This window comes from Corvus brachyrhynchos, unplaced genomic scaffold (genome assembly GCF_000691975.1).
Source record: "Corvus brachyrhynchos isolate BGI_N302 unplaced genomic scaffold, ASM69197v1 scaffold27, whole genome shotgun sequence".
NCBI lineage: Eukaryota > Metazoa > Chordata > Aves > Passeriformes > Corvidae > Corvus > Corvus brachyrhynchos.
In genome coordinates, this window is record NW_008239139.1 from 2869650 (window position 1) to 2894268 (window position 24619).

General features: G+C 39.9%; 1 protein-coding gene across 3 annotated transcripts in view; it reads left to right on the top strand.

The window, feature by feature from the left end:
* CHRM2 (cholinergic receptor muscarinic 2) overlaps positions 1 to 18089 on the top strand; it is an 86346-nt gene extending 68257 nt beyond the window's left edge. The window contains exons 2-4 of one of the 3 annotated variants that reach the window (XM_017740021.1): positions 9360 to 9441; positions 13154 to 14586; positions 17791 to 18089. In XM_017740021.1, the coding sequence (XP_017595510.1) occupies positions 13193 to 14586; positions 17791 to 17812 (1416 nt within the window). In that variant the 5' untranslated portion in view covers positions 9360 to 9441; positions 13154 to 13192 and the 3' untranslated portion in view covers positions 17813 to 18089. Of the gene's footprint in view, positions 1 to 9359; positions 9442 to 13153; positions 15640 to 17790 lie in introns of all 3 variants that reach the window. The other 2 variants (XR_001863884.1, XM_017740020.1) reach the window with 2 other exon arrangements.
* The last annotated feature ends 6530 nt before the right edge of the window (positions 18090 to 24619 follow it).

Here is a 24619-nt window from a genome sequence, read left to right on the forward strand (position 1 = left end):
GAAGAAAATAAATGCCCAGGTCAGTGGCATGGTGGGTTGGATAGCATTTGTTTAGGATGACCAGTATCATTACGAGTGTATACAAAATTATGAAAGATCTCGGTAAAGAAAAATGACATTTTAAATGCTCACTTGCAAAGTAGTAAATGTACAGAAGCAGATAATTAAATTTAAAGGGCATTTTCCAATCATAACATTAGAAAGATTAAGAGGTTAAACATTAACCTGACTGTAAATACCTCTGCTATGTCTTTCTACAAATAAGAGTGTCTGCATTATAATTATTTGGTGTTGTTCAATGCTTCTAACATTCAATGGGATTGCATTGTGTATCACAACAGATCAAGAGCAGATCAACAAATAGATACAAACTAATTAAAAATTTAAAAAGAAATCTAATCATACTTTTATATAGCTTTATATGTACTAAAAAAAAAAACAAAAACCAAACCCAAACCAAAAAATGCTTTAGAAAGTTTGTGAAAGGCATTCAGGACTTTATACATATCTAGGACATTGATGGTATAGATAACATGTTAAAAGCCTCAAAAAGTGTTGAATTTAGAAATGAACCTCATTTACATTAAGAGACAAGAAAATGTCATGTTAGTGATTTGCCTACAGCCTGAAAGGACACCACCAACCCTCAGAGATTTTTCTGTTTACTCTGTGGCTGGGTCTGCAGCAGGGAGCAGTAGTGCTTTAGCATGTGCTACTGCTGAAAGCCCTAAAATAAAAAACTGAGTGAGAAGAGTCCCTATCTTGGGTCCAGCTTGACCCAAGGAGCCTAGTCTTTGACAAGCCCACTCTAAGATGAAAGCATCTGGATTGGGATCACAAAGCTGTTTTCTTCCTCACTGCCAGGGGTTTTTTTGTGGCTTTTGTAAAGTAAGAAGGGAAAAATAACCCACTGAGAAGCAGTTATACCAAAACATCCTAAGCCTGTTATATCATGAACAGAAAAAAAGGGACAAGCAGACAATCTTTTTTTTTTTCCTTTTTTCTCTGAAAACATTTCCTTTCAGCTGTCCCTTTGAAGTCACAGGTTTATTGCATGAGTGACTGAGAGCAAGGAGCTGTGAAATGAGCCTTTGAGCCACAGATTTCTCAGAGAGTATCACAAGGCGTGTGCAACTGGGGTACATAGCATCTGCAAATCAGGGTGGTGTTACTGAGGCTTTGTTCAGCCTCAGCCTCGGAGAGCTGCAGAGAGCCACAAACCTCAGCAGGGCAAAATCACCTCCCATATTCCTTCCACCTTCCCACCTGGGTTATCTCACTTCCACCCTGGGCAGTGACTGTGTTGATGTGACCAGCTTATGAGGAAATAATTGAGCATAGGCACACGTTCTCTGTGTAATATTATTGGTCATTTTATATACATAAATTAGGTAATGTTACCATCTCTGTTCCCCTTAGTCCTGCTGTTGCTCTGTTACTACTGGATACTTTCTCATTGTTAGAATGCTGTTGTAAGGTCATCCCTTCAAACTACCCTCACCACAGATCACTCTTGATGTTTCCTAAAAAAAATCCTGCTCAGAGGGGTCTGATTCACTTCACAGTCTAACACACAGATTGGCAGAATACTCCAGCCATGGTTATGTCTCCTCATTCTCCAGTCACAACTCTTCTGCATTTCTCATCCAAAACAATTTTCATTACTTCTCCTACATAAAGCATATTGCAAAAAAGATACTCTGCCCCACGGATAATTCTCAAAGAGGGAGCAAAATTGTGTCTCATGATTTTGGAACAGTCAGTAATGATGTACCCATTTCTTACAAACTTCAGAGCAAAGCTGTTGAAGGTTAGGATTATTTCTGCAAGTTGTCTGGTAGAGACAGAGGTCAAGTTCACCCAACATTGGCTTTTAGTGGGAGGGCAGCACCATAATGTGCTATCACAGCATTGCTTCCTGCTACAACCCTTAGGAGGTTTATTTGAGACTGCAGGAGCCTCTTTTGTCTTTCTGCAGTTTAAAGTGCTCAGAGAAATGGGAGCTGAGCACTGCCAGCAAAACCAATACCTGTTAGACCAGGAGATGAGAAAAGCAACACAGTGGTAGCCTCAGGAAAAATGATAGCCAGAAGATGGATGTGAACAGCAGAGAGCTGATGAAGAGGGTAAGAAGGACCAGAGAGGCTGAAGGGGAGCAGATGTTGCATTAGGCAGCAAGGAAAAATGAAAAGGGAAATGGATCAATGAGAAGAGTGGTGTAGGTCTGTCCCAGACTTACAGGCTACAGATCAGGTCCTAATGCAAAGCTGCTGCAAATATCTGAGAGAAAATTGTCACTGTTAAGGAGAAGAGATGCTGAGGCACCCCTTGTTAATACAACCAAGAGCAGGGGGAAAAGAGACAGCAAGACAACTGAAAGTCCCAAGATGTGACCTCATGCAGAGCTGTGGCTGGTCCACAGCACTGAGCTGTTCCTCTGCCAGTTCAGCTGACACAGAAGGGATGTACCCCACTCCAGGGGTCCCCCAAATTCAGTCACAGTTTCCCTTTTCTGTTTACTTTGTGTCATTTTCTTTCAACTGAGTATTTTGAATGCTTTACTCATCCCCAGGGATGACAGGCAGAAATATAGAAACCCTTTGATAACTGCCATCTTTACCTGGAGATAAAAATCTGAATCCCAGTTGATTATCAGAATCCCATATCATTTAGAGGCAGACCCTTTGTGGAAATGATTGTTAATGATCCCAGACTCGAGGTCATGGCTTTGATGCAGAACTGAGCAAGAAAATAATGATAGGAAAAGGAGGAAATAAGTTCATGATCACAACATAGATAATAGCACACAAAAAACCAAAAAGAAATTTACTGGAGAAAAAATAATCTCTCTACAAGTAATAAATACATTGGAATTTCTGATTATGAAAGAAGATGATAACTTTTTGAAAAAATAATTTCTATCCTCTTCTTTAAAGAGGTTATAGAGGCCAAGTCTCAGTGAATAGCAGTGGCTTTAAGAACTTAAATGTTTAAATGACAACTGAGGTGAGATTCCAAACTTCAAATCACTTCAGTGTTTCCACGATACTGTTCAAAGTGCAAGGCTTGAAGAAATGTTACCCTATCTCTGTGTGGACTGTCATAGGATAATACAGACAGGTACTGAAACTAGGGTCAGTGAGGTATTTCTACCAAAAATAGGCATTAAAGGGTGACAATGTGAAGAGCCCATGTGAATGCATTGCAGAACTGCTTCTCTTGCAGTCACCCTTTCTTGCTTTCCTCTAATTAACTTATTTTCTTTTTTATTCACACCTCAGTCTTGTCCCGATTTCCTCCCTCTCACATTCACCCCATTTATTATTTTCTCTTTCCCCACACATTTTTATGTCTTTCTCTAGGTATGTTCTTGTGCTCTTCAAACAGGTTTGCTCTGTGTGGAGGCACGTTGCAGTGCAGCAATCACTGCTGAGTGGTTCTGCTGCTGTTGCATGGCACAGTGGGAGGGATTTAATCCCCAACATGACACTTCAGGGACACAGCAGATTGATGGAGATTGTTCCCTAGGCACGCTGCTAGATACTATTCCTATCTAGATTTAATTTTACTTCCCATAAGTTTGCTTTACCACAAAGTCCCAATTTAAAGAGTTGTTATGTAAAGATGGACTTAGGTTCAGGGAAGTGGACCACTGCAGAAGAATAAGGTAAAGTGAAACCTCAGAAAACAAAATATATTAGTTAGTAGTCTTTTTGTCCTTAGACATGTTTGCTGTGGAAATGTGGCCTGAGATGTAGAAGCAGAAACAGGAAACTTGCAGACAGTAACAGATAAGCCTGCGAAAGAAAGGCAGAGAGCAATGTACAGCATAACTGTGGAATTTCAGGACTTTAATAAAAAGAGTTTGAGATCCTCAACACCAGAAATGGGAGAGGAACTGATTTCATCAGCAAGTCAAGTCATTGTAGCAACAGTTGTGCTGAAGCTGACATGGTGCTTCTGCCACAATGTGGCAGTTCCCATGTGGTAAAAATACAGCGGCACAGCTTCTAAATTTCAAAATCAAAGTCTTTCTCTCTTTTAATTAAAAACTCATCTTTGACGTAGAATGGAATGTGCAAGGGACATCAAATATATTCATCACCATCACTGTGGAAATTTTGTATCACGCAGACTTCACTGATAAAGTACCAAGATGAGTTTGTGAAGTTTGCAGATCTGTGCGCACAGTAATGGCCTTGCTTTTCTCTACCCTGTGCTAGTTAATGCCCCTCAGGTTTTTAATGGTTTTGGCTTCAAGTAATCCAATTTAGCCCTTCTGAAACCCTACATTTCATATGTTCCCATTATTTTATTTTGGCAAATATTCAAGAGAGGTCAAAATCTGATGTGAACAGGCTTTACAATGTCTCTTTAAAAACCAAAATAAGCAGAGAGCTTGAGAGTATTTGCTTATGCGTTTTAGTCTTCCTGGCCCACTGATGATGAACATAATTTTTGCAGAAGGTACATGGTCAGAGAAAAGTCCCTCAGTCTCCTGTTATTAAGTTAAGCTTGTTAAACATTACATTATTTTTTGACAGAGGGTAGGGGCTTCTCTTAGAGGCATGGTGAATTAATGCAAAGCTAAGGTATTTTACCTTGCTAAGAGTAGCTGCAGCATGTTAGGACCAATATCTGGACCCATGTATCAGAGCCAGATTCAAACACAGATTTGTTAAACCCGTAATGGAGTCAAAATACAATTAGTCTGTAGCTAGAGTCTATGTAATTAAAGTTGGTAGCAGTCATGCAGTGAAACAGCATAGTCAGAGACTTATGGAACCTATACTAATGCAGTAGCCATGAAAAGCTGCTGAATAAATATCTCCTTTCATTGGCAAGGACTATGCAATCTTTGAGGTTCTCTGCTCACAAAAGGGGAGATGATCATGCAGACCCACAGCAAACATTCATAGCTGTGACCCACAAGTTTATAATTAGCTGCAGAAAACACTTCCTTTGAGATTTTTAAATGTTTTTATAAATATTTTGTTAGGTGTTGCCACCCTCTTTCCTTCTTTCACAAACTTTTCTCAGACTGCAGAATGAGCTTGGAAATATAGATTCTGGTTGGAAATTTAAGTATCACTGCTTTCTGGTAAGGTAAGAACCAAATTAAGTTCCTTCAGTATTTCATTATCACTGCTTCAAATGCAATCTTCAGTAATACAGACATAAAAAAGATTTAGCTGCTCTCTCAGAAACAAGTTTGAACTTCTGTTCAATATATGCTTAAATACTTGCAAAGAATTTGAGCCATTCCCTGTTATATCTGAGTCAGCATTCTTCTCTGTGCTTCTAATCTACATCTCAGGTAAGCTGTTAAGTGAGATGGAAGATGTGTAAACATCCCCAGAATTTATGGACACGGAAGCAGAACAGACTAGATTTTCAAGCTCTTGAGAATTTCATGTAAGACTGACCATGATGGTGTTTAAAAGAATTTTAAAATCATTTGCTGAGTAAAGAAATGAGGTACTTTCCAAAGCAGATTCAAGGATCATCTGATAGATCTTAGTGAGTGAATAAGAAAATCCCGTGCAAAAGCCACATACTAACACTGTTTACAACCTAGGGAAAAGGAGAGATTTTCTTTAGCTTCAGGAAGAGTCTCTTTGTCTCTCATATGTTAATATTCCTGTCAGAAGCCCTACTCTGACTCTGTCTGAGGAACAGAGTCAGAGTCTCCATGGGTTTATCCATGATCCCAAAAGGAGTTCTATGATTTGGAGGGATTTGCAGGCATTCACTGAAATATCACAGCATCTTTTCTGGGCTCACTGGCAAGTTGAGGGGGTTAATCCATGGTTCCTTAAGGGACCCTCCCTGTGCTGTATTGCAGTTCTCTGGGGTTTTTTCATGACCAATATTCCTACAGGCTCTTCCAGGGAAAAAAAAAAAAATTAAGCCAGGAAAGACTAGAAAGACTGGGATTTGGGTTTTGATTTTTATTATTTTGTTTTGTCTGGGGGGGTTGGTTGGTTGTTGGTTTGGTCTGGGGGGATTTTTTATAGGTCTGCTTGTATGTTTCTTAAAAGAGGTGCGTTCCTCTTATACATTAGCTTTGGGTAAGAATAAATTCTAAGTTGGTTTCAGTCAGCCTTCTGATCCCTCTCCTCTTTCAGCAGCTTCACTACTTGTCACTCAGGGACTTCGAGTAGGTCTCATAAGGTTTCTGTATTTAACAGCACAGGTGTGATAGCTGATCTGAGGATAATGAAGTACTGTGCCTCCAATTTGTGCTGGGCTGCAGAGGGACAACTTGACTCACACCACACTGTTCCTTCAGAGAATATAACCTAATGATCCTCAATTCAATCTGAACAGAAACTTAAATAACTCTTCTGCTGAGGCAACCTTTCTCATGGCCGAGGATAGGTATAACTTTAGTCTGAGTTCTGGCATGATTATTTTATCTAAAGTGTTTGAAGAAGACACTTATAGTCAGATAAAACTTGCTGGGTGATGGGTGTGTGGAGCTTCAGGCAACTTCCAGCAACAGTGGTGCAGCACAAGGAGGAAAAGAGTGACTTACTGACATCTGTCAGTGCTCCTGTCAGGGTAAGTCCCTTTTCTAGTTCTCCTATAACCTCTGCAAGTATAAACCAGTATAGGTGCCCTGATGAAGTGTGTATGTGCCGTGAGCTAGTCCCTAGATTTTACCTTTTAATGACATCATCCACTCTTCTGACCCATTTATGGCCTCTCGAAGGAGTTGGGTCATGCCCAAATAGATGACTAAATGATGGTTGCAGTGAATAAGCTCAGGCCTAAGCATGTGCTTCTGTGCAGTGGGTGCCCCAGTGTAACTAGATCACAGAATATTCTGATTTGGAAGGATCCACAAGGATCATCAAGTCCAGCTCTTAAATGAATAGCCTATCCAGGGATTGAACCCAGAACCATGGTGTGATTAGTACCAGGCTCTGACAGACTGAGCTAATCCCAGGGCCATATACCTCTTCACCCAGACTGCTTGCTCCAGGAATATTTAACTGTAATGGTTTCAGGTTTTCATCAAATTATGTCTCTGCTCATTAATTATAATAAAAAGTAAATTGCAATAAAATGTGGGGCTCCTCTGCCTAAGACGTAAGTAATTATCTAAGTTTTTAACATATTTTGAAACTATCCTACTGCTGGAAATTACTGTTTTATGTGGCAGCTGCTTATCTGTGCCTCTAGATGGAGATCCTATCCATTTAACTCAACCCTCTAGAGAAAGCTGTGGGATGCTTCAATAAGAGCTCCAGTTTGCCTTTCATACTCCAAAGACTAAATTTTACTTTTTTCTCTGATTTCTGGATTATAAATTTATTTTGATTTTAGCAAGTAGACATATTTCACAGCTTACCTGAAAAACAAAAAAAAAAAAAAGGAAAAAAAAAAAAGAAAAAAAAAAACCACCAGAAAAAATGCTCTTTGGTTCTAGCTTTCAACAGCAAGAGCATCCCTAACTACTGACTTTGACTGAAATGTAGTGCTGAAACCCTCTGCTTTACAACTGCTATCCTGAAAATTCCCTCTGCTGTGTAAGCACCTCTGACAAGCTGAGGTGCACAGCATTGCAGGTGGGACTCAGACGGAATGATATGGATCATTGTATTCAGTCACTTTTATCATAGGGATATATCTCATGGTTCCACAAGAACAGCGAGGAAAACCTTCCATAACTTCACCAAGAGACTTGGCTATTTCCCTTCTGGACCAAGATGATCCTAGCAAGAATAAGGAGGCATGTGAGTCAAAGTATCTTCTCTAGTCCAGGAGGTAAAAATCCCTTTTTGTGGATCAAAACCAGTTAGATAAAACCATGCTGATTAAGCATATTTTTCAGGTTTGCCCAATGCAGTAGGATGCAGAGTTTAGCTTGTAATGGTATCAGCTGCCCAAAGACAGAATGTAAATTCTCTCTTGATTACTCAGGTCCTGGAAAACAAAAACATATCTGCAGCCAAACCTATACTTACAGAAAGGTAATATTTCACGTGCCTCAGTACCAACAGGTGACTATCAACATAACAGTAGTAATTGTAATAACAGTACCCATATATTAGAAATACTTGGTTATCCATATCTTTGAGGAAAAACTACCCTTTTTTTTTTCTTTTTAATTTCCTGACACCAGAGAGGTTATTCTTTGTTTGAGTTTTTTTTATTATATTGACTATACTTTTCTTTGTGTGATATTTAATACAAACAAGTTGGGCTCATTGCACTATATTTACTTCCAAATAGTTTTTCTACATTTGCTCCTATATAGCTTTAGACTATAAGAGCAGCAGTGTGCAAGATGTAGTTAACAGCTTTACAAATCCTCAGACCCTGACTTGCCCTGAGGCAGCACTTTTGGTGCCAGCATTGACACCTTCTCATGTACAGTCCCCTGCTGCTTTTGGGGGAATGTTTTCATTTCTGCCTTGTTCAATTGTTGTTTGTGGCACACTGTTGGTTTGGTTTTTTTAATGCTCTTTGACTCTGATCTACTTGTTGTTTCAAGATACATGCAGAAATTTTTAATTTTGCCCTTAGGTATTCTTCACAATGAGATGGAGAAAAGTAGATCCAGGCAGGCCCACAGGATATCTTTTTTGTAGGACATGTGTTGATTGAGATAAACAAAAGTGCATGAAAATTAAAACAAATGGACCACACCAAGACCATAACATTTAGCAAAGATGTTTCTAGTTTCAAAAGGATTGCAGAAGATAACCCATGTGGTGAAGATTTTATTCTTCAGGTGTTGGGGTATTTTCTGAAATGTTTTTTTACCAAAAGTCCAGACTACATCTATAGTTCTCTCTTAAAGTCTGCAATAAATTCTGGCTAACAGACCTAGGATATTTGTCACAGATGTAGGGATTTTGTTTCTCTCTTTTTCTTTTCATACTGTGAGTTTAAAATGGTGTGAGGAAGAAATGTAGAATCAAAATCAATTCAATTCAGGATAAAAATCGGTTCAGGAAAAAAAATTCTATTATTGCTACAGCAAACATCAAATCCATTTTACATAGGTTTGGGCTGAATAGGAGCTAGATCAGAAAAAGAAAGTTAAAGTAACTTCTGCTTGAGAGTTGCATGTTGAAATGCACTCAGAATAGCAATGCACAGAGTCTTGGGTAATCCTGTTTAAATCACAAATATAACTTTCAGGTGCAGATCATTTGTTGCCTCTTTCACGTCTTGACCTTTATATGGTTTCAGAGAATTCAAAGAAGACATTAAATCCTTACCAAATTTAACTTGTCAATATGCACAATACGGAAGAAGGGTTTGTCTAACACACTCTGACAGGCGTGATGTTTCAGCCATTTTTTTCAATATACCAAACATTTCTACATTCTGTTTTGTGACAGATGTTGGAGATATATTTTAAACTTAAAATTACAGTGTTTGCTACAAGATTCGCCTGCACCAAATGGATGTGTTCCTGTTGGGGTAAGTGGAAAGCACAACTCAGCAGGATGTAGTGCTTAAGTATGCTCCAGTTCTGCCCTAAACTGTTGTCCAGTCAAAAGAAGGGAATGATTTTCAGCACTATGAGTTCTTTAGAGGGAGGAACTACTGCACTGGGAATGTTTCCCACGTACATATCAAATATAAACAATGAATTAATTTATATGTGGATTTCTTGGCTTTGGACATATTCCGTGCAGCGATTATGGTGTTTCCACTCCACGAAGTCATATATATTTTGAAATATATTTCAGAATATTAACTTGGTTGCTTTTCAGGTCACAAGAGACATTCCTTGCCTTTTCTGGGTATCCTCTGTTTAGCAAGAATGCACTTAGTATAGGAGGATAAATTATGGTAGCCCATGGGAGTCAGTGCCATATTGTGTAACTCACACAAACACCCATGGGCTTGCAGAGGAGAGCTCTGTTTGCTCAAGAGTAGGATCTGGTATTTCTCACACCGGAGGTCATATTACCTTAAAATGCCTCTGCCCCTAGGTCTGCCTGATGAATAACATCTGCTCCCATAACAACTGCCTCTCCAGCAGGAGAGATGGGCTCTGTGGCAAGACAAAAACAAAAGCAGTCCGCAGGCAGTCCTGTACTGAGGCAGCAAGTGGCCACGACAAGAAACAGAACCCTCTCTGTGCACCTGATTCCAGCTCTACTGGAGCCAACAGGAAGGAGCCCAGAAGATTGCAGGGGCTCTTGGGTTAGGAAGCGTGCACAGCCCTGCCTCTGCTCATGTAATATTTGTACTCTCAGCAGTGACAATATATGTCAGTGGAAATCAGATGTTTCTCTCCAGCCCTACACCCTCTCATCAACATACACAGCAAAACATGCTTCACTTTACAATCACAGTGATGCAGGCAAAGGAAGTTTCCACTGGAGCTGGTGACAGCAGATGTTTCCCTGTACCTCAGAAAGCTGTCACCATCTATGGAATTTGCAGTCCACAATTACCAACCTTTTCAAAGGCTGGAAAGTTTTGTGCACAGATCACTGGGAAAGGGACTACTTTGTTTTGCTTCCATTTGCATCAACACAGGGAAATCCTATTCCTAGCAAGTAAAATTAGCTTTTAGCTTTCATCCATCTCCTTGCATCCCATAGATTCCCATAAAATCAGGGGAATTGAATTACTAATATTTCCAGTGAAAGTGTGTAAAAAATTTTACCTGAAAAAACTCAGGAATAAAGTTAGCTGGGAGATGGCAATTTGGTTTCACAACAAGTTTCAAGTTTTTAAAATTAATTTTGTTCTTTGGTGGAATGAAGCAGAACTTCTGAACAGTTTTTCAAAAATTTATTGCAGAGAAACATTTGTTTCCTTATCATGAAGCACTATTTTTTTCAGCTCTGATCCATTCTCAGTCATTTCCATTTTTGCTCCCCCACTCACTTTCTGTCACCAGAGGTAGCTGCAGAGCCCTGGATCACAAACCCTCTTCAGCTGAATTTTTTTTTTTTTTAAATCAATACATCTCTATGTGTGATTTTGTCTTTTCATTAAAAATGCATTCTGTTAAGAATGTTCATAAACAACTCTGCTTGGGAGTAATTCTTAGCTTGTCCAAAAAATTGATGTCTTAACACATCTAACTGGATAACCAGCTGCTCAGCTGTGAAGCTTTGGGAGAAAAATACGCAAGGAAATGCTGAAATGACAGTCCTATATATTAAAGGTGTCCTGTGGATGTGTTTGCACAGAGTAGAAATTCTGCTCCATTGCACTCAGCCTATTCTTACTGTACAAAGAACACACTTTGCTAAAGCATTCCTCCTCCTTTTTTTGTTGTCTCGAACCTGATCCCAAGAATTTTAGGGATGTACCTCTAAACAGATAGAAGGAAAATAATGCCTGTCTAGCCTTATGTTCCTCTACTTATTCATGTATTCACTTCAACATGGAATTGGCAAAAAAATTTTAGCTGTTTTTGAAAGCAAAGGCTTTCAAAGAGCCCCACCCTCTGCCAGTTGTATTTCTTTAAGTGTAAATTGCAAGATTACAAAGTTGCCTCAGACAGAAAACCTTTTACCCTGGTTTAGCATTTTGACTTTTCCATGGGGACATACTCTCTTATTTTTCCGAGAGGTCAGAAGGGGTTTTGCTGCTGTGCTGACATTTTGCATCATCTTCTTTCTTTCTTTCACATCTGAAAAAAAAAAGAAAAGCAAAGCACAGTTCTGAAATGACAGTAAAAATGCATTGCTCCTCTTAAGTGACGTGGACTGCCTATGCCTGTACAGCAGCAGGTTAGTCAGAGAGACCAGAGAATTCCTGAATCCCTGGTGCTTTGAGGGGCTATACATAGATGAATTTTTTGTCTTCCTTTGATTGCACCACCACATTTAGAAACTCTTTCTTAAGGAAGTGAGGCCTTATGTGTGGGGGAAAAAAAAAGGAGAATATTGTAATTAGAAAAAACCTAACTTCCCTGTCACATCTGGCCTTCATGCTTCAATAATCTCTTGAGCACAGCTCATAAATAATGAGCAGTCAGAGATGGGCTGTACAATTCCAGTGCATTCTATTGACTTCCAGGGGATGCACAAAATGATAGAACATATCCTGAAGGCAAAAGCACGCACTGTTTTCTCAGTCTTCTCTCAAATGTGTATTGCTAGCAATTTAATTGCTATTTATTGAACACTGCCAGTAGGGTATACAGGGCACAAAAAGAATTGCTATGTGTAAACAGAACTATTTTTATCTGTTTCTTTATTTAGCATTACCCTGCTATCCATTTCAGACCTTTTGTTGTAGTTTAATGTGATACCAGTTAAAAATATTGTGATTTGAAAAATCATGAGAAAAGTATCAAGCAAGCATCAAAAGATAATCTCATTGTGTTTTAAAAAACTCTACCCAAACAACACTGCCTTATCCAGATACAAATGCTCAAAACTAAGTAAAAAATAACTTTAATCTTACTTGTTGAAACATTGAAATTGAAAAAAGTAGAAATAAATTATGTATGCATCTAACTAGATAGCCAAACGCTCAACTGATGTGAGTTTACTAACTCTGTTAACTTCAACAGAATCACCCTCTTTTGCTTTATTGACAGACTAATTAGTTTGATGCAGTGCCAAAATCTTTGTACGTGTTGACTATAAAAGGAACTGCAGGGTAAGAAAATTGGGAGGAAATATGATAAAAACCCATTCCATAAACCTCACAGAAACATGCCCGGGTGGAACAGGAAAGAAAGATGGAAACAGAAATCTCCTTCATGTCATCTGCCTCTCAGTAAATCACAGCTTCACTTTGGGTTATAAGGGTGTTGCACCCTCAGGTCCAGACTTTTTATTTGGAATAGGGTTTGAAATGCGCAAAGTGAACTGTTCTGTTAGCAAGAAAGAAAACAATATGCAGGTTCAGTTCCAAAATATTCAAGTCAACATTAGTTGTAAAAAAGTAACAAAGAGAAAATTGTATCTGAGAACTTAAAAATGTAGTGTTGGATCCAAATGTGTGCCTTTCTCACATGCTTAGACCTAGCCTATTGTTCTGTTACTCTTAAACTGTACACTGTAAGGTGTTTCCTTTAGCCAAAGCTGACTGGTTTTTCCTGAATACATCTACCTTTCAACTCCTGTCATGTCGAGCTTTTTTGGGATCCATTCCTTAAAGGCAAAGAAACTAACTTCCTGATGGTATCTGTTTTCTTTTCTCTCCTCTGCAGGCTTAAGTTGTAACTGGGTACCTTGTTATCAGAAGCGAAATGAATAACTCAACGTACATAAACTCTTCCACTGAAAATGTGATGGCTTTGGAAAGCCCTTATAAAACTGTTGAGGTGGTGTTCATCGTCCTGGTGGCAGGGTCTCTCAGTCTAGTCACCATAATTGGGAACATCCTGGTTATGGTGTCAATCAAAGTCAACAGGCACCTCCAGACTGTCAACAATTATTTCCTGTTCAGCCTGGCCTGTGCTGACTTGATCATCGGCATCTTTTCCATGAACCTGTACACCCTCTACACTGTGATAGGCTACTGGCCCTTAGGGCCTGTGGTGTGTGACCTCTGGCTGGCTCTTGACTATGTGGTCAGCAACGCCTCTGTAATGAACCTGCTCATTATCAGCTTTGACAGATACTTTTGTGTCACCAAACCTCTGACATATCCTGTGAAGCGGACCACGAAGATGGCAGGCATGATGATCGCAGCTGCCTGGGTCCTGTCCTTCATCCTGTGGGCCCCTGCAATTCTCTTCTGGCAATTTATTGTGGGAGGAAGGACTGTCCCGGATGGGGATTGCTACATCCAGTTTTTTTCCAACCCTGCTGTCACATTTGGCACTGCCATTGCAGCCTTCTATTTGCCTGTTATCATCATGACTGTCCTTTACTGGCAAATCTCTCGAGCCAGTAAGAGTCGGATAAAGAAAGGAAAAAAGGAAGCCACCCAAAACCAAGAAACAGTTTCCCCCAGCCTTGTCCAAGGTAAAATAGTGAAACCAAACAATAACAATATCCCAACCAGTGGAGATGGGTTGGAGCACAGCAAAATTCAGAATGGAAAAACCAGCGAAGAGACTGTGACTGAAGACTGTGTTCAAGGGGAGAAGGAGAGCTCCAATGACTCCACCTCCGTCAGTGTGGTTGCTTCCAACTTGAAAGAGGACGAAGCTACCAAAGATGCCAGACAGGCTTCTGCCTCCCAAGACCATCTCAAAGCAGAGAACTCCAAGCTGACGTGCATCAGGATAGTCACCAAGTCCCAAAAGGGGGACTGCTGTGCCCCTACCAACACTACCGTGGAGATTGTAGGCACGAACGGGGAAGAGAAGCAGAACAGCGTCGCCCGGAAAATCGTCAAGATGACAAAGCAGCCAGCCAAAAAGAAACCACCCCCTTCTAGGGAGAAAAAAGTGACAAGGACTATTTTGGCCATCCTCCTGGCCTTCATCATCACCTGGACCCCATACAATGTGATGGTGCTCATCAACAGCTTCTGCACATCCTGCATCCCTAGCACCGTATGGACCATAGGTTACTGGCTCTGTTACATCAACAGCACCATCAACCCCGCTTGCTACGCGCTGTGCAATGCCACTTTCAAGAAGACCTTTAAGCACCTTCTTATGTGTCATTACAAGAATATAGGAGCTACAAGGTAAAAATAATGATGAAAATAATTATGGAAAGGGTGAAGAAGTTCCAAATTAAATTTAAAAAAACCCAACGCTATAGCACTTTATGCTCTTCTATGGAATGTGCAATCCAGGATGTTAGTGGAAATACTGATAAGGGGCATCAGCTGAACCCCTGAGGACTACACTTAAAAACATTTTTTTTATAAATGAAAATAAATCTTTGGGACATGGGGATGTTTGAGAAAGTATTCAAGGATGTGGACTGGAGGCACAGTTCCTTACTTTCTGAGAATATTCTGCAGAAGGGCTTTAAAGTCTCTGATTTTTAGTCATTCTGTGTAAAATTCTTGTTCTTTCATTCTCTTTTTCTTGTTTTTTTCCTGTATGTGTTTAATACATCTTCACCTATGGCTAAAACCCCCAAATTTTAATAACTGTGTGGAAGAGGCACAGGAGTTTGGAAGATCATTGTATAATCCAAATCAATCATGGCAGAAATTTTCTAAAGCTCCAAGTTGTCTAAAGCTGTTTTGCCACTGTCATGTAAGAAGCTTAATGTTAGGTAAATCATGATGAAAGTTTTTTATGTTGTTTATGACACCACCATTTCCAAAACTGCCTCAGTTCTGAAAGTGTACTTATGCTCTCAACATGTAATCATTGTATATTGTTTGAAGTCTGCCGCTTGCCCCTTCCCAGGGGCTTTTGTTCTGTGACCACTTCATCACGTCAAGATCAAAGTGAAAAGATGTGGTCTCGTCCAGATTGCTACATGTCAAGACTTTTTCAGCCTCCATGTAAACCAAAGCTTTTGAGATTATTTTGTTCACTTTGTTCGTCACATAACATCGACCTGTGGATTTGTCTTTTACCTCCATCAGCCTTTTCTTCCTTTCTGTACCTTATTTGTCCCGGGCAAGACTGAACATCAAAAGAAGTTTAAATTCAAAGGTCTCATCCAGTCAGCCACCATGGTGGCCAAACAATGGGTCTCAGCTGAAGAATAGAAACAAGATTATTGCTAGGAAGATGAATGGTTACATCCATTTAAAGTTGGATGTACAGACAAAGAGGTATGTTGAGGCTTCACAGAATGAATAGTTAATATTAGATGACCATGCTCTTGGCCTGTCAAAAGATGATTCTATGATTAATTTATTGAGGAAAAGAGTAAGATAGACCAACATATCCACCTTGATCAAGCTCTGCTAAGCCCTTAGTGTGAAACTTGGGTCCTTTCTGGGTGAATCGTGGACAAGATGTTTGCTTTCTGGAAAAGATAGTGGTCACATTGCCTTGTGTACTGCCTGGGAGCCATATTTTGACTGTAAGCCAAGGGATAACACTAATAAAAAGGCAGAGAGGAAAACTGTGATTATAGGAAATCAGATACTGAAATAGTCTGGATGGGAGTCTGGCAAGAGTTAAGATCAAATATTTTCTGCTACTCCACACTAGGCAAAATTTAGATTATTTCTGCCTGATAAAGAATTTAGTATTCCAATATTTGATATTTACTGTAGCAAAACTAAGCATTGTGTGGACAGGTCAAAGGGTATCAGATTACTGACAACAGAGGTTGTCTGTGTGTTGTGCATATTTTATTTACCTCTTTCTTAGTAGCTCTAACTTCCAGGCCCTATCAAAGGTACGTTTATATATTTTGTTACTCAAAAAGAGCATAGACAGTGTCCGAGAGTCTCTTTTCTGGAATGAAAGCCATCCACCAAACAGAACACCAATGCATTCTGTTATTTCATGCTACCACGTTAGAGTATTCCAAAATGTACCTCAAAATAGCAGCCTCTGAAATTGCAGAGAAATTAATCTTGCAGAATTAAGTTTTACATTTGACAAGCTTATTGGAACACAGTGTCAAAGCACTTTGGTATCACAACAATTTTCATGTTTCATAGTACAAGTTCCCAGCAGAAAGCAAAAAGCAGGAGGATTAAACTGCAGTAAATTAAGGCCACGTTAAACTCAGGATTAATGTGTCTTAATATGAAGCCATTGAATTTATATCCCTAGTGATTTCATCCTAATATAAGTGTCTCCATACAGCCAAGGATCTAATTTTGAAACCCCCACTTGCCTCGAGTCATATCTACTATCACTGTTTTCATCTTCCTGCTTGTAAGGAAGAATAACTCAATGACAAAGCTTGCCAAACTGAGCACTACTTGCCTTTTAAAACTTCGTTCACTAGGTTTATCTTGACAGGTCAAAGGAAGGACTTACACATTCCTAGGCTGTTCATTCTCTCACAGTATTAAAAAACCCAGATAAAATCCCAAGATAAAATAAAATCAAATGTGATCAATTTCTAAATCTGACTTCTTTAGAAAAGTTTCATAAAAGAAACACACCTGCTTCTTTCATTCAGCAAGTGCTGTGGATATCAACAGTACAGGTACTCAAATTGGGAAATAATGGTTTGTACAGCCATGCTTAATCTTTTAACTCTGGTTTTCTGGCAGGGGGCAAATCCTTTATTCTCACATTTGAAGCTGTCACTTGTTCATAATGAATTAATCTAACAGCTAAGGACACCCCTACAGGTTAGGAAGTGTGACAGATAGATTACAATTATACTTCATCATGTGATAACACTCAAAATACCACAGAAAAAAAAGTTTTTGTGGGGCCCAGCATTCATGTAACAAACAAGCAAAGGAAAAATATCAGTTCAAAGCTTTCTAGCACTTTTCCCTGGCACCACCCTCACTTTTGAGCCCAAAAAACAAGGTGCTTTAATTTGTGTTTTAGTATATTTAAAAGGCTTGCAGGACACACAGTCCTTTGTGTTTCCACCCTGCAACAGTTCCATGATACCTCTACATTTGCAGACAACTAAACAGTGTAAAAATAGATGACATAATGCATGTGTCCACAGGGAAGCAAACACACAACCCAATATAGTTTATATACATGAAAAATAACCAACTACTAATCAAGATATTGCATGGAATCTTGTCTGCCTTGTGTGCATTACCAGGTGCTGGCAGCTGCAGAGCCAACACTTATTACACTATCTAGCCTCTCCTGAAAGCAGAGAGGAAGTACAGATAGAGAGTGCCCTGAGATACTGGGAACCTCTTGGGTCTTCAGCTGGCTCAGTAAGACAAAAATGTCATAATGGTTCAGAACCACGAAACAATTTGTTCTTGAATATCCTTTGAGCTTTCATGTCTTTCCTTTGTGTCCCAAACCACGTTCACCAGGTTTCACTTCCCTTCTGAGTGATAGTTCTGCGGGATCTAGATGTCAGTCTTGAAGAGCAACTCTCCGTGGGTAACTTCGGCTTCCCTGGCTGTCACCTGCACCCCGTGGCCCTGCGGCCCCAAGTGGCCCTGCTGCTGGAGCTGCCTCATCTTCACCTTGGGCTTGGCCAGAGGATCCCAGCAGCACATCCACACCACGTGCTGCACTGACCACTTTTGCTTCGCATAGAAATCAAGCATACTGTGCAGGTGACTCATGAGAACAAAAAAGAAAAAAGAAAGAAAGAAAAAACAAAAAAGGATAGCTAACAACAAAAAACTGCACTAGAACTTCTTGTTCCCTCGTTTTTTTCCCTCTTTCATTACTTCCAGAAAGAGGCAGCCCACGGGGAGTGATTTGTGTTGTCACAGGACAGCCCTACCTTCACTCTTCAGGAAGAAAACAGCAACTTGAAGATGCAACAATCCAGTGGTCAACTTCTCTGAGTATTAAAGGTGTTGTGGTAAAAGAGGAAGGAAGGAAGAGAGGAAGAAGAAAAAAGAAAAGAAACTAAAAGAAATGAAATGAAACAAAATGAAAAGAAGAAAGAAGAAAAAAAGAAAAGAAAGAAAAGAAGAAAGAAAGAAAGAGAAATCTGAAGCAATATTGAAAATCTGTTTTCCAGCGAGAACAAAGTCTAAGAAAAACTTGTCAGCCTTCTTTCTGTTTGAGATTTTCATTTGATTTATTAGAAATCATAGGATCTATTAAAATATAGGAAAGTATATGAATGCTGCCTGATGAAAGACAGTCCAAAGGCAACAAACACATCTGTAGAGGTCAGATTGCTTTTTCTTCCCTTCTTTCATTCTTTTTTTGCTGTACAAATGCTGACGGGATAGGGAGTGCTCAAGTGGACCCCAGAGATCAGTTGTTTGGCATTCACAAAGCATGAAGGGGACAAAAGCAAGTGCTAAATCTATCAGCCCTCTGTTTTATGCCCTTCTGGTGGAGGACAACATACTGACTAGAGGAGGTGCTTTTATGAAGTGTGACTGTGGTGAGAGCAGCCCACACACCACTGAGAAACCTTGAAGTGGCTCAGCAGCTCCTGGCCTCCCATCCAGGGTTAGGAGCAGGAGGGCACAGAATTTTTTGGTTTTATCTCTTTATGGATTTGAATGTGTCCATCTGTCTGTGGGACTTGCTAGCAAACTCACTGTCCACTTGCCCAGTTTTGACCAGTTTTGGTCTCTGTTCTTCATTCCTATGAATGAGACATTCCTGTGGATGAGTGTTGCCTCAGGATATGGCTCCCAGTTTCTCCTGTGGTGCTGAGGTGGCACATTTTGAATTTTTCACTTCTGTTGACAGTACCTCTCCTTGCCACTTCTGTGCCCCAAAACTAATCATGGCAGTGGCCTAGCAGGACCAAATAGGTAAAGCATCCTGACAGCCCCCCTGCTGCAAAGCTGACATGAGTGCAGCTTGGGGTGGGGAGGAAGTGGAGAAGAGCAATGCTGATGTTTTTCTCCCTCCCCTTAAAATATATCCTAAAAATCTTTATTTTTTGACAAATTGTGGTGGTTTTGGGGTGAGAAGCTAAAGTCTTACAAAAGAAATGACCAGAAAACAAACCCTGTGCATGGGGGGTGTTTTCTGACAGTGAGTTTGGAGTTTAATAGTCCCAGATGACAGCAGTACAAGTGGTAGAAATTGAGAGGCTAAAAAGAAGTTAGCTTTTCTTTCACACTGGGTCTATATACTATGTCTAAAGACACTTATAAGGGTATGATTTCTATACAATATTGCTTTTACAGTTCTTGTATGTCATGAAATGCTGCAGGCTTTTAAGGAATCTTTTTTTTTAATTTATAGAAAATCTGGCCTTGAAGGAATCTGAGAGATGGTCTTTAATTTGCTGTGGCCTCTCTTCTCTGCCTGTTTTTCCTCTTTTACCACAGTTTTAACAAAAAGCTTTCTTCCTTCCTCACTTTAACAAATGTCACCTGTGTTTCAGCTACAGGCATGCAGTTTCATTTGCCTTTCAGGCACTGTGAACGCTGGTACTCAACCTCTTTAACTCCACCCAAAAACTGCCTTCCCTAGCATGCACATCCCCCCCTCCACTGAAGCCCAAACTACTGTGTGGAGTGGCAAGTTCCATAAATCCTTTCTGCATGGGTTTTAAAATGGAAGTAAAACAAACCCTCAGATGAAAAAAAGCCAAATCAGTTCTTTTGTTCCCCAGTTTTGTTATCTCTGTATTAGGCACAACAGTGGATAATGTCAAGGAGCAAATGTGCTTGTAGTGGAATATCATGCTGCAACATGCACGGATTAATTTTATGCTCTGTGCAACGGAAAGGCAGCCCTGCCTTCCCTCAAATCCTCTTTCATTCACGAGCTTACTAGCAGAGTATGCACTGAGAGTCCAAACCTAAGAATGTAATTATAGCAAGGCTAGGTTGAACATGAATCATTTACCACAACCAATGCAATTATTTCTCCTATAATTTTCCTTCCCTCCTTTTGCTATGGCCTCTTTTGCTACATTGTGGAACTAGTGGGTTACACGAGCGTCTTAGTCCTCCCAGGCCTCATATCTCAGGGTACTGGGTAGATTTGTTAAACACATTTTATTCCAGTATTAACCAAATAAAGGAAAATAAATTCTGGTGTCTTTTTGCCTTCCAAAATTCTGCATTACCTGAAAAGTGCCATTCAGTAACTACTCTTTTCCATCTTTCCACGGTGAGTTTCTTTCCTTTTTTCCTTTTTCTTTTTTATTTTTTTGGATCATACTTACCAAAAAGCACACAGAAACTATTTTCTGAGAGATGTCCCAACGTGCTCTGACTCTGACAGAAGCAGCTCTGTGTAGTACATGAGGCAGTGTGATCACAGCCCGTGTTACAGTGCCCTTGGAAGCAAGGACCTCGCTGAGTGTTTAATGTCTGGGCTCGCCCGATGGAAATGGAGAAAGCACAGGGGGACAAGGTTGGTGTTCTCTTACTTGCAAAGGGACAAGCAAGTCCCAGCTGGATTGCTTTTCTGCTTCCCCCAGTTCATGTAGGCTTCAGGGAGGAGGTAGGGATTTCTTCCCCCACTGGAGACTCTGTCTCCACCTCTACCCCAAAGACAACCCTTCTCTGAAGCACATCATGGTAGTAGTGGCAGTAATAATAATAATAAAAACACTGGCGGGAGTGCCATGACTGCCAAACACAGACCTTCTATCTTATCCCTTATTTCTGGTGCCACTTAGCTGAGGTGGTTGGTAAGTTAGAGACTAGCAATTTGTAAATACCTTTAGATAGTGTGTTTTAACATGACCAATACCATATCCTGACTGTGTAAAAAATAATACATTATGTGTAATACTATCCAGATAAGGTTGTAATGTAAATATATCTACAATGAATGTCAAACTACTCTTCAAGTTCTATGTACAAGGAAGAATCTCATCTCTTCTTGAGATCTTTTTTAACTTAAGGATATGAAAAACTTGTTATTCATTTATATATGTATTAAAAAACACCTGCATTCTTTTCCTCAAAAGAAAATATGACTGCAAAAAAGAAGGGAATGCGTTACCTGTATGTGATGTCCAAAATCATGTGGTAAAACCAGGAACTGAGGATCTTACAAGTCGGGAACTGGTCAAATTCTTGATGCCGTACATTTGATCTCATATAAATAAGATAAGCACAAGTTTATGGTTAGCTGTGTAAAGCTGACCCACTTGATTATATATACATTATAGATATATATTTATATATGCTGTATAGATATACATATATTATACACAACATTCATACAGTGAAAGCGAAGTTTGTTAAAGTCATATTAACTGGGAATTTGGATGTAATGTTGTATTTCATTTGGAGGAAAAATGTCTGTGTTATTCAGCAGCATTCTAACTTGTTATACAAGATGAAGAAAGAAGGTATTTCACCAAAACAAGCCATGAAGGAATAAGATGATGAGGGTTTGAAACATTTTGAAGAGACGACTAAAATTACATGCAATATATGTGTATGTATTTCTGCTGAGTTGTATTCCTAGTTAAAGCATTGCATTAAACAGAGAATTATAATAGTAAAAATGTGTTTGTATGTGGTATCTCTGTTTAATTTATCTTTCCACCTACTGAACTACTCTGTGAAATATGAAACAGTGATAGATCGAAAGAAATGCTTTTCCTACAGTAGCCACAGGCAGTGAGAATGTCTGTAGTAACCAGAAAAAAATTCTAACCTTCTTTTGCCTGACTTTCTTGGCAAGTGTGAAGTTCAAGAGAGGTCTGAAGTACAACTTCACCTGTCCTTGTTTTGTCCACATCTCTGTTCCTCCTTCAGAAAATGTCACCTTTAACCACAATGTCCCTTGAGCAGTCTGACAAGGGCCTCCAATAAAACATTCCTCCAGATATTTCTGTCATCCAAGTATTGGAAGGGAATAGGTAAGATTCTTTTGTAGCCATCCTGTTGCATCCAAGCAAAAGAATTTTTTTAGTTATGAAGGCAGATGGCACCACTAACAACCAAATATATGTTGAGCTCCCTTTGCCTTATGAATGCAAACCCAGCTGCATGGCAGGCTTGGAAAGCATCTGGGAGTACAGGTAAAGAAATAAGGTGCGTATTCATCTTCTCAGGGTCTCAGAACACAGTTTCACGCCAACTTTGGAAGCAGACAGGGCTCCAAAGAAGCAGAGGGAGACAGTGGGGGTGATGTGGGGCCATGCCTGCCGAGGTAAATCTAGGTTTTGGAGCTCAGTCAGTCTATCAGTCTGACAAGTGATTGAAGAGGGGGTCTCTTGGGCATGGTGGATGCATCAGCCATGGCAGGGGCACCTTACTTTTGTCCAGCCACTCCAGAATGGGAAGAAGCCATTTTAATAAGGTGGTCTATGTTGGCTTCCTTTTTCTCAATTTTTCCTTTCTAAAATTTGAGGATCTTCACTGGTTCCACCTTTAGAGGACTTTACACCTGTGTCAACCTCTCTGCCAAAGACTTCCTGCCTCTGCCATTTGCTCTACTGTTTCTTCAGCCCAAGCTCACCTCCAGCCATTTCACCACCCTGCTGCCCACCACCTTTCCACAATAAAAATGAGAAAAGCCAGTTTTTTAACTGTCGTTTTCTCAGGGCAGTCAGATAAATTGATGTGTTTGAATATTTTCTTGCCCTGTATGTAAGGCCCCTTGAACCCTGCAGATGAAGGACTCTACTGATAGGCTGTAAGGTGGGAAAATTTTAAGGGGTAGACCCTGATGGTCAAAAGACATTTGTAAGAATCATAATAGAGACACAAACAGGTACCTGAACTCTGTTTTCCCAAGGCACAACTATTTTTGGCATGCACATTTCTTATTTATACATGTATTTAAGATCAACATTGCAGAAACGTACAGCTAAGGCTACCAGTAAATTCAGAGCACTGATGCTAAACCTTTGTTTGTCTTCCCACATATATTTTGAGAACTTTTTTGCCAGTGCTGATTGTACACAGTAGAAAAGGTCCATGGATATGCCAGAATACCTGCCTAAGCCATTCACTCACACTCACAGTTTCACCACTGGGCTCTGAGCAAAGTTACGTTTTTCTTTAAAAGTGCAGAATCACTCTTAGCACAATAGAAATTGCCACCTCAATCTTCAAGTACAGCCAGCAATACTTGCAGTTAATATAATACCTGATAATATCCATCATCTCCCTCTGGAGAGACATCTTGAGACAATGGCACCAGGCCAGAAGTGTCTCTATTAAGTGCTTCTCTCTGAGGCCATTTATTAGCAGAAAATATCAGGTAAAGCATAGCTACCTACTTCACCCTGAGTTCTGGGAACTCCCTAAGAAAATCAATACAGAGAAATGCTGCTATTTAGTAAATCCATTAACACTGTTTCTGGCCTTTTGCCAATCATTACATGCACCGTCTAGACGTGGGAACCTACTTGGCAGCACTAGGAGATTGACACCTTCTTCTCCATGGAGCTTGCCAACTTCACTTCTGCCAACACACAGAATGAGGGAAAAGAAGAAAATCAGCAAGAATGATATTGAAGAAGTAGAGAGACAAAAATACCCCTTTCCTTCTGCTCTCAGTCTTTGTTCTGTCTTGCCACCCTCTCCTTCCTTATTTCGCTCCTTCCTCCCTCTCCCTGTCCCTTTCTTCCTCTCCTGTCTCTGACAAGTCTCATCTACCTCTCCAGGTTTCTCTCTCTCATTAACAGCTTGCAAAAGGTGCCAAATAAATCACTAAGAAATCAAAGCCTTTGGCTTAAAAATGTGAAGCAATGTAGGAGGGAAAAATACAAGAAGGAATGCCTCAAAAAACTGGAGTTAATTCATTTAGCTTAGGGACCAAAGGTTTTCCCTGACTCTCCCCATAATCATTGCTATCATTTTGCCTGCAGTTGAAAAACACTTATAAACAGGGCTGAGCAGAGATGATTGAATCCATATGGCACCGGAGCAATATTTCTAAATGGAAGCATTGGAGCAATATTTCTAAATGGAAGCTGATGGCAGCTGCACCAAACCATTTTCTGGAAATATAGATACAGTGGATCTGTGGTTTTACAAAATTCATCCTACTAAAATGCAACCTAATAAAAGAATAGGGAGTAAGGTCAAAGCAATTAAATCCCTCCAGCACAGATCTACCTTAGCTCCCATCACAGAGGGGAAGACTAAGAAGTGCCAGGAGCCCAAAGAGCAAGAACTCCATAAAAGTCGCACTCTTTGGCACAAATTAAGGTACTCCTGGGTTGTCTGGCCAGGCTGTCATTTTGGGTACAAAGAACTAAGCTACTGCCAATATTGCATGTCTTTCAACATG